At 41.3% G+C, this 11,202-nt stretch overlaps 1 protein-coding gene across 1 annotated transcript; it reads right to left on the bottom strand.

The window, feature by feature from the left end:
* Nucleotides 1–778: 778 nt before the first annotated feature.
* On the bottom strand, nucleotides 779–10,430 carry snx18b (sorting nexin 18b). Its single transcript, XM_017488881.3, has 2 exons — nucleotides 8,745–10,430; nucleotides 779–3,474 (listed from the first exon to the last, which is right to left on the bottom strand). Exons 1-2 carry the CDS (start codon nucleotides 10,177–10,179, stop codon nucleotides 3,236–3,238), a joined length of 1,674 nt encoding a protein of 557 aa, XP_017344370.1. The 5' UTR covers nucleotides 10,180–10,430; the 3' UTR covers nucleotides 779–3,235.
* Between the last annotated feature and the right edge of the window lie 772 nt (nucleotides 10,431–11,202).

Genomic DNA, 11,202 nt, shown 5'->3' with positions numbered 1-11,202 from the left:
TCGCAGTACAATTATATCGTGATATATACACCCCCCCCCCCCCCCCCCCACGATAATTTAATTTAATTTGCTAGACATTTAAAAGTAAGTAAAGTATAATGACTTTCGTAAATCTTTCTCTTTAAGCTCGACACTGCTGTACTTCAAGTACCTTCACGTCTTCAGGTATCGAGATGCTGATATTTTTGTCATGTCGCTCATCCCCTTTTTAAACTTTATTTAAGCCGACGTTACACTGTTCGGACATCCAATCAAATCCGATCTAAACGTTTTTCAGACAGCTGTTCGCATCTTATTCTTCGTTCAAATCAGCAAAATATTCCCTTCTAGCCATCTTTAATGTTTTAGGAATCTCTGTTAAAGTCCAAACAAACAAAAGGTCACAGCAAACCAGATTTTTTTTTTTTTTTTCCCCCAGCGCTAATTCAGAGCACGTTCGTATTCCAGCATCACAATCTGAGCAAAAGCTTCTGGCACGAGCACGCTAAAAAGGATTTCATCCTCAATATTACATTAATCTCATAAATAATAAACGCTGTGGTAAACCGAGCTCGAGCCACAACCCGAGCCTCACCGCCTCGGCTGGAATGTCCTCTAGATAACACAATTTGGGTCCACGGGGTTTTTTTTTTTCTAGGTCGCACTTCTCTCGAGTTACTCCTCGAGCTCCTCGCTCTCTCTCTCTCTCTCTCTCTCTCTCTCTCTGTCAGCCCTTAATCTAAACCAGACGCAGCTCAGTTATTCACACTGCATTAAAACAGAAAACACGAGATCAGCATATGAATAATAATTTTTAAAAAAAACATCACTAAAACATCTGAGTTTCATAAATACAGATCTGTATTTAAAACATGACTCAGGAAATAAGAAGGGAGTTGAACTAAGGCACAAATTCCAGCTGTTAGGGAAAAGATTATTGTCCGAAAGCAGGGTGAGCACTGTACACGTACACAGATACAGGAAACGGGTTACGAGGTTTCAAGCCGATGAGGCCTGCGTTTCTCCGACAGGTTAAAAAACGCTTTAAAATGTAAATGCACGCTTTAGTTTTCTGGTTTCTGCTTAACGGAAACCAAACGTGGTTAGATCGTAAAAGTTACTGAATTAAAAAAAAATGCTTTCAAAGAGTGTACATGTGCACGTTGAAAAAAAAAATGATATATATCCGCTAAAGAATATCCACTAAATAAAATCTTAATTAAAATCTTTTTGTCAGTGACTTTAAATCTCAAAACACAAACCTTAAAAAAAATTTTTTTTTTAATTTAAATATAATTTTTTCTTATTTTAACGTGAATATTAATACATTCCTTAATCTATTTATTCTTTAGATTTATAGAACACGAAATACATTTATATTACAAATAAAAACCACAAACAAACCTATTATTATTATCATTAATATTATTATTATTATTTAGTTATATATTTTTCTAAGTAACTTTCTCATGTAAATTTTTGTAAGTGAATTTTAAATAAAAATTATTATTATTATTATTATTATTAATTTATTTCTTATGTTGAAGTGAAAATTAATACCTTTTTTTGTTTGATGTTCTTACTCTCTAATTACCCTGAATTTAGACGTATTGAACACTAAAATATTTATATTTATATTATATAATAAGTTTTTTAAGCCAGTTTCAAACAAAATATTATAGCAAATTTACAAACAAAAATGTTTATTTTACTATTGTTATTATTTATATAAGTTTTTTTTTTTTTTTAAATAACTGCCCTTATAACTTAGTTATATCCATAAGTATTTGGACAGTGACACATTTTGTTATTTCCTGACAAATTAAGAGGAATTCTTTCCTTGCTGAAGAAAAAAAAAACCCTTCACGAGCTCTAGCCGTCAGGAAGACTCTGGAGGAGGTGGGTCTCCAATCAAGAGACGCCTTCGTGAGTGTAAATACAGACGGTTTAACTCAAGATGCAAACCAGTGGGAACACTCGAGAACAGAAAGGCCAGATTAGACATTGCTAAAAAAAAAAAAAAAGCCTGACTGGTTCTGATGCGAGATGAACTTGTACCAGAATGATGGCACGAGAAGAGAATGGAGAAGGAAAGGAAGAGCTCATGATCCAGAACCTCCCACATCGTCTGTCCTGGTGGAGGCAGTGTTATGGCATGGGCACGTACGCAGCCGATGGAACTGGTTCACTGGTGTTTATTGATGATGTGACTGCTGATAGAAGCAGCGGGATGAATTCTGACGTGTATAGAGCTATAGTTTCGGCTCAGATTCAGCCAAACGCTGCAGGACGGCGCTTCACTGTACAGACGGATAACGACCCAAAACATACCGTGAAAGCAACCCAAGGCCTTCTTAAGAACAAGAAATGAAATGTTCTTAAATGTCCGATAATCTCAACCCAACTGAGCTGCTTTTCACTTACTGAAGAAGAAACTGAAGGCAGAAAGACCCGCAAATACGCAGCAGCTGAAGACAGCTTCGGTAAAGACCTGGCAGAGCATCTCAAGGGAGAAACGCTGCATCTGATGATGTCCGTGGGTTCCAGATTTCAAGCAGCCGTCGACTGCAAAGGATTTGCATCCAAGTATTACAAATAATCCTAACATTTATGCTTATGTTGGTTTGTCCAATTACTTTTGAGCCTGTGAATATGGAGGGAAAATGTCTGTAATTCCTAAACGGTTAAAGCGATAGTTTTGTTAAACCGACTGAATTTCAATCACATCTTGATCGCTTCATTTCAAACCCACTGTACCGGCATACAGAGGCAGAATTATGAAAATGATGTCACCGTCCAAATCCAACAAAAATATTTTAATAACATTTATTTAGTGGATATTCGGAACGGCAGTTGTATATTATTGATCCTTCTGCACTATTATTTTGATGTTAATATTAATTGTTTCTGCTTGATGTTATTACTCAGTAAATTATTCTGATTTCAGGTTTAGTGAACACTAAACACCCATATTAAAAAAGAAGAAGAAGAAGAAAAAAAAACCAAACAAAGACAAAAAGGATGTCTTTATTGTTTTTTTTTTTTCTTACAAAAACGGAAAATACGAGCGAGACGTACTGCGTTTTTTCGGGGCCCCTGTTCTGTCTACATATTATGTCCTACACGTACGCGTGTTCCGGATCTTTCCTGATTAAGAGACGTGACGAGAACGTCTACAGCGTGCAGTATTAAAATGTCCTGATTGTACACGTTCTTTCAGGATTGCAGAGTTTAAGGCTTGCTGTCTGTTTCTTTTTCAAGCCTGGTCGTACATGTGCAGCGCTTCCTCCAGTTTGGCTGTAATCCTCTGGAAGAAGGAGATCTGCTGCAGGAGGTAGTGCTGCATCTGGGCCTTGAAGTCGCGTACTCGGGTGCGGTGGAAGTGCTGGATCTCGGCCAGCGTGGCACAGGAAATGATGTTGCAGCGCTCGTGGATGTCGTGCGCCGCCGGGACGTCTCTGTCCTTCTGGCTCTCCTTCGCTTTGGTCAGAGCACCTGGGGGGGGGGGCACAAACAAGAGGTCAGAGGGAAGTCGGAAACTTCCCAGTTCCCACATAAAACCCGTGACTCGTATTTCCGACCACTGACTAGGACAAACCAGAGAAAACATTCCTCGACTCGGGAACTCGAAAGAAAGTAGCTCCTTTTTTATTTTAATGAGTCGTACTGTATATACACGTATTCGCTTTAGAGCAAACAGATTTGCCTGTTTAATCTACTCTACACTGCTTGTGTAGATCTGAATAGTTTCAGAAATGAAAACAAAATCTTTGAGAAAACAAAGGCGACCTGAGTAAACACACAATACAGTTTTTAAATGACGTGAAAATGTATTTGCCCCCGTCGTTACTAATTCCCCAGATCTATGAAACTGCATTAATAATGGGGTTCAGCTGGACTAGACACAACCAGACCTGATTACTGCAAGCCCTGTTCCATCACATCTACACTTACATAGAACTTTTTCAACAGCGTGACGTTGGTTAAAAGGTCTTACGGAGTAACACGCTATGCCAAAGGTGAAAGAAATTCCAGAAATGATGAGGAAGAAGGTGATTGAAGTACATCAGTCTGGGAAGGGTTACAACGCTATTTCAAAGGCTCTGGGACTCCAAAGAACCACAGCGAGAGCCGTTATCTCCAAACGGAAAAACTCAGCACGGTAGCGAACCTTCCCAGAAGTGTCCGACGTACTAAAATTCCTCCAAGAGCACAGCGACGACTCATCCAGGAAGTCACAAAAGAGCCAAAGACAGCATCAAAGGACCTACAGGCCTCTCTTGCATCAGTAAAGGTCACTGTTCATGACTCCACTATCAGAAAGACTGGGGGAAAATGTCCTCCATGGAAGAGTGGCGAGGTGAAAACCACTGCTGACCCAGAAGAACATTAAGACTCGTGTGAATTTTACCAAAACACACCTTGATGATCCTCAAACCTTTTGGGAGAATGTTCTGTGGACTGATGAGGGGAAAGTGGAACTGTTTGGAAGACAGGGGTGCCGTTACATCTGGCGTAAACCAAACACAGAATTCCACAAAAAGATCATCGTACCTACAGTCAAGCATGGTGGAGGAAGTGTGATGGTGTGGGGATGCTCTGCTGCTTCAGGGTCTGGACAACGTGCAGTAATTGAGGGAAACATGAATCCTGCTCTCTCTAGCAGAAAATCCTAAAGGAGAATGTCCGCTCTTCAGTCCGTAAGTTGAAACTCGAGCGCGGCTGGATTATGCAGCAAGACAACGATCCAAAGCGTAGGAGTAAGTCCTAGTCCTAGAAGTAAGTGAAAGACTGATCTCTGTTATCGGAAGCGTGTGGTTGCAGTTATCGCTGCTAAAGGTGGCGCAAGCAGATTTTACGTTTAAGGGGGAAATTAGTTTTTCACATTTCCAGTTCCAAACAAACAAACAAACAAACAAACAAATAAATAAATAAAAGCTGTAGTGTGTGTTTACTCAGGTTGCCTTTGTTTTATGTTACATTTCGTTTGAAGATCTAAAAACTGTTTAATACGAGATATACACAACAACAGAAGAAATCAAATGCTTTTTCACAGCACTGTATAGAAACGGTGTTACGAAGAAAAATTCAGCTTGGAAGGAAGTAGCGGAGAGTGGCTAAGAAAAAGGAAATGGCTCAGTTCTAATGTCCTCATGCGATGCGTTTCAGACTGGAACAACGATCCAGTACGATCCAGATACGATATTACTGGTCAGTATTATTTTTGCATGCACGACGATGTAGTTATAAAGATATTGTAAACATACGACGTCATCCAAAGATATCGCAAGAAATGAGAAGAACTGTTTTATCGATAACATCGATATTATGTCATCATATCGTCTGGTCCTAGTTACTAAGATCTCAATTTACCACAACGAGCTGACAGGTTTCATTTAAAAGCACGTTTTGGTGGCTAAGTGAATCTTTTCTGAAAGAAAGGGACGCGGTGAAACGTTTTTCTCATTCCGTGGGCACACGAACGCATCGCTAGCGTTGTGGGTTTTGTCGTGCTAGTTATGCGCTAGCAAACATATACATATATATATTTTTTCCTTTAGAGTTCAGCGTGACAAAATAAAACTGACGGAAAAGAATTTTTACACCAGCTCTATCTGGCAGCGGATCTGTGTTTAACGTGATTTTAACATTTTTATTTGGCCAAAATCTGTTCCAAGATAATCTCCGAGATATTCTCATCAATTTCAAAAGCAACTTTGAGAATAAATCTCACAAAACGATCATCTGATAAACACAGACCCGAGTCTTCATTGAGAAGAATGCTGATATTTGAATTGTCTGCCTAGGCATGAGCTGATAAATCTGGAGATTAAAGCCAAGTAGTTTGCATTTCTTTGTTGTGAAAGGTTCGAATGCCGAGGTTATTATCCGTCTCAGCCGGAGACGCTGGGCTTTAAAGCAGCTGATGCTTTAGGACTCATTTAAATGTGAGCTGGTGAAAGAAAACCCGATGTGGACAAACTAGACGTGAATAAAATTCTCAGACAAAACATCCTTTTCCACTGCACAAAGAGCTGGAATGTTTGGCAACCGAAATCTGGAGCTGTGCTTTTTTTTTTTTTCCCGTTAGCCACTTGGTCAGTACCAAAGGTTCCACTTGAATGGTTTTTTATGGCCTGCTCAAAATAGGCGCTCGAGGGCGGGGCTAGCAGCTCTGTTTATTGCTGATTGGTTACACGTCCAACAACAACAACAAAAAATCAGCGATAGAAAGCGCAGACTGAAGACAAAAATAGCGTTTCTTTTAACCTCTGCTGTAAAATGCATATTATGATATGATAGAAATTAGTAAGCATTGAAATTTATAGTGTCACTACGTGAATAGTGGTATTTGTAATGATCAGATTCATCAGATTTTGGTTAAATCGAAGTAAACACTCATCACTCAGCAGAATCTTTGTAGAATAGCGCTTGATCCAGCACATCCTTGTATTTGGCATCTTGCTCCCTCATGATACTTAAGCTACTAAATCGTGGTCATGAAATATTAACGTGTGCAGGATGTAGGCGAATTTATCACTCTTTTAATAGTAGCCACTATTTTTATTTTCAAATTAATCAGTACGTACAGGATTTCGGATTTCTCCCCGCGCCCCCCCCCAAAATTTTTTTTTTATTATGTAACTTTTTTTTTTAAATCGGCGGAACTGCGATCGCACAAAATTTGTCTTTTGCAGTGATGTTTGTTGGTAAACGAGACCTTTTAGCTGTACTCGTTTGACTCGGAGAGGGACTCGAACGCGCCGTCGTGATGACGCCACGACACGTCTCTGCCCGAATCTGCGTAAAATCCGCTGCGATGCTGAAAAACCGCGAGCTCTCCTGAATATCACACGGTTCGCTTGATTTCCATCAGATGAACAACGTTTGTGTTCATTCCACGCGCTCTCCCGCAAAGAAAACGCGCCCGCGGTTTGAAGGATAAGCTGACCAAACACTCATCCGCTACTGTTACAGCTGATAATAAATTCGTCTAACGTTTTCTCCGTTAAAAATTCGCTCCTCAAAATAATCGGGATGATCTTGAAGCACCTCTGATGTCCTTTAAAAAAACAAAACAAACAAACAAAAAAAAAAACTTTATGTAGGCTTTAAAAGGACGACGTTATCAATTAACGAATGGCGTCACGGATATGTATTTAACACTGTCCAAGACGGTAGTGCTGGACTTAGACAGACTCCGCCCCCTGTGCGTAACGTTCGTGTAACTTGTGAATAGCCTGTAGTATTTATTATACGCGTGCAACTTCTGCGTTAAATCCTCACTGGACATTGTGAACTCTGGAGAGCATTACAAACACGAAGAAAAGTTGCAGATCGTCCATGTTGGAGACCTGATATTTAATCAGCCGTTGTTTGGTGCGGATTCAGACTTTCACTTTAAATATCGGTGAATAAATGAGCTGGTCTTATCCGGGTAACTCTAAAGAAAAAGAAAGACGCTGGTACACAGATGTAGAAATGTGTAATCCAGGTAGCATCTAGAAATCCTACTAACATGCTAATATGATCACTGTCCGCGTTATGGAGTGTTTAAACAAACACGAACGAATCCCCGTCGCGTTCGAGTCAGTCATGATGAAGCAGTGATGGAGAACAGACGGCATGATGATGAGTCATGACACAGCTCGCACGATGAGTCAATTCAACCGGGATGTTGTTTTCTTTCTTCTCTTTCTTTCTTGACTTTTTCCTTTGTTCTACACAAACCTGCACCGCTCCGCTCCACTCGAGGCACACTTTCATCCAAACTTGGACCGGATAAGAAACTCTGATTTATGGCTTACGGAATTCTTAGGAATTCAGGCTAAGGCGCTCTCAGAACTGCGGCCTCCAATTCGCCTGGATGTTAGTACACCCTCATCAAAGAAGAAGAAGAAGAAGGGACGTCGATGTTAAACTAAACATGGCTATGTCAAGGCTAGAAAAAAAAAGTTATTAATCAATCTGTCATGGTATGAGGATTTTATCCAGTACACTTTTTTTTCCCCTTCTAAATCACACACCCAAACGAACTCAAGGTCTTGGAATTGTGGACGTTTTCACTTTTTACTCGCAGTGAACTGAGAGGGCTAATTTGTTCGAATTCGTTCAATTTGAGTCAAATTCCAAGTAAAGGGACAATGGAGGGCTCTTCATCCGAAAAAAACCCTCGGATAATAAATGTATTGTACGTGTGAGGCGAATCTTTTTCAGTCCATGGACTCTCTAAGTTTTCAATGGAATCAGGGAATCAGGGAATCGACTCTTTTTGTGATCGACTCACAGCACCTTCGATGTGGACCCAAAGCAAGATGGTGGCTTGATAACCTGGGTGCTTGATGACTCCCAACGTGCACGAATCCATCTTACGATGATCAACGCTGCTAGATTAATATAAATAATTAAATAAATAAAAGGCTAAACAGCTTTGACAGTCTTCGTAGACTTATAACGATAACTATAATGAAATTCACTGTCGACTATTTTTATCGACGCTAGAAAAAAAAAACAGTAAGAATTTCTTTGATGAAACCACGTAGACGTTCGGTAGATGTTATATACAGCGCGACGTACAAAATTTGCACCGTTCTGGCATGCGTTACGGCTGCAGAATTGATGTATTTTGAACCATTTGGCCCTTCATATTCACAGAAGGTCTAATGAAAACCATTGCAGCCATGGCAACTAGACATCATTCATGCAACTAGTAAAAAAAACAACAAAAAAAACACAACCATGCAACTTCCAAAAATTCCCCCAACCTTTCTGAACGTGGATGATGTCTGGGAAGTTTGCTAGATGTCCCTGGTAAATCGCTAAAAGATCCGACACCGGATCCAGGTCCTGGCGAGGTTGTTCGGCAAAATAGTCCCCGATGGTCTCGTAGGCGGCCCCGGTGAATGCCATCGCTTGGTTCAGCTCGACCGAATACACCTGCTGGTCCAATTCGAAGGCCTGCCCGAGCAACCGAAAGGCCTGTCCAACTTTTTGATACTCCTTTTTAAACCCGGTCATCTGCTTCCTGGCGAACTCGCCGATGGTGACGTTGACTTGCACGATGTTCTCGTCCATCTTTTTGGTGAACGTCTTGAAGCCGTCCACTTTGCTTTCCACGTCTTGGAGGTCGAGCGGGGTGGCCGGCGGGACGATGGTGAGGAAGAAGTTGGCGCCCACCAAGTGATCTTTCTCGGCCTTGCGCTTCCCCTGCTTCCAGGCTTTCTCGTCGCTGCTACTGCAGGTCAGGAAGTGCTGGAAGACGTCGCACCTGGATAAAACCGGGTGGCTCGTCATGTGGTTCATCCACCAGATCAGACCCTTCCTGCGCTTGCAAATGAAGTCCTCCTCGAAGCGACCCGTGGCCTGCTTCTCGGGAAGGTGGGGAACGGAGATGACCGGGAAGCGTTCTACGAGACGCGCGTACAGCCAGTCAAAATGTTTGTAGCGGCGGTTCACGGGGTTTTGCGTGTGGCTGGGCGTAAGGCCGTACGACATGTAACTCTTCATCCCCTTGAATTTGGTCTGTTTGGTCGGATCGTCGATGGTGCACGTGAAAGGACGCGGGCTCTCTTGCCACTCGGGACCGAACGGACCCATGACCACGCAGATTTGATCGCTATCCCTGACCAATCCGGACGCCTCGCCCAAAACAAACGCCTCGCCTCCTGATTTCACGAAGGTGGAAAACCTGTTGAGGTTTTTCCCAACCGTCGCTGAGCTTCGGGCTTGCTGACCACCGCTGCCACGTGAAGACACCGAGTTGGCGCGACTGGGTTGATGTTTGTGCTGATGTACACTGGAGTCGTGAGTCGTCATCGCCGTCGTGGTCGCCGTCGGGTTGTCGTCCCAGTCGTCGTCCCAGTCGTCATCGCTGCCTTGGCTTGTAGGATAACCGTGTCTCTGAGGGGTGGACTCGCTTGACGTGTCCCCTCTCACTTGGTAGGCATACTCACTTCCGGTTCTGGGGTTGTAGATGTTTCCAGCAGTCCCGTTGCCTTGTACTGAAAATCCTTCTTCGGTTCTTAAGATCTCGACGTACGACGCGGGGAAGAGTCCCGACTCTCCTCGGCTGTTTGTACCTTCTAACCATCCGTCCACTACAGCTTCGCTGTATAAAGTTAAAATCTCGTTTTCCACCACACAAATCTCTCCTGGATTTTCAGAAACGAAGTCGTATAAAGCTCTCGCTCTGAGCGCCATAGTTTTCTTCTTCTTCTTCTTCTTTTTTGTGTGGTTTCTGGTACAAGCGCAGCTTCTCAAAGTTCCTTCGCCTTCTTCCAAACTTCTGCTTAAGTCCTTAAATTCCACAGAAGTGCCTCGAAATGATAGCGACTGGACTATTTTAACATGATAAAGATTTGAAAGTTATTTTGTGGACAGGATTAAAGTCGGGGGTTTGTTAGTCCCCTGCCTCCTCCTCCCTCCGCTTGCGGTCTATGGCCGCAGCTAGTGATGGACGATTCAGGAGTCATGATTCACGAACGAATCGACTCTTTTGAACGAATCCCTTAAAATAGTCATCTGAAGGCTTTTGTTTTGGTGCGTTTTTTTTTAATTTACAGAGAACTAACTTTCACATATAATTATATTGCATTATACTGAATGTTTGACACTTTCTTGCATTATGAATTATAAAATGTGCTCTTAAACGTGCCAGTTGTACAGTTTTATATTGACACTAATACAAAAAAAAAAAAAAAAGATTGTTATATGGACAAAATCTTAAAGACGTGAGCGTGTTTTGCAAAATACAAAATATTTCCACGGCGTAATAAGTCTAACAAATTGAGTTTGATTCGCTTAAACAAGTTTATACAAAAGAATCGAATCGATAAAATGACTCGTGGAGCCCGTCGCTTTCCTGTAATCGAGGGTGGAGCTAATCTTGAAATAAGGCTATATATCCCGAATAAATTTACAAGTTATTTGATATTTTTCTCATTTAAAAAAAAAAAAATATATATATATATTTATTTATTTATAAATCAAGCAGGTGATAAACATTCACGCAGTTTGATTCGCTTAAACGAGTTTATACAAGAGAATCGAATCGGTCAAATGACTCGTGATGCCCATCGCAAGAATATAATCGAGGGTGGAGCTAACATCGAAATAATGGGATATAAACCTAATCAACCTAAATGTTCTTTACGTTCTCGTAGTTCGTTTTACACGAATAAGCCTGGAATAACGTTTAAAAATAAAACAAGTTGCTGTAAGAAC

The sequence above is a fragment of the Ictalurus punctatus genome, chromosome 16 (assembly GCF_001660625.3).
Source record: "Ictalurus punctatus breed USDA103 chromosome 16, Coco_2.0, whole genome shotgun sequence".
Taxonomy (NCBI): Eukaryota; Metazoa; Chordata; class Actinopteri; order Siluriformes; family Ictaluridae; genus Ictalurus; species Ictalurus punctatus.
The sequence above is the reverse complement of the archived record's forward strand: the minus strand, read 5'-3'. Positions and strand labels throughout refer to the sequence as shown.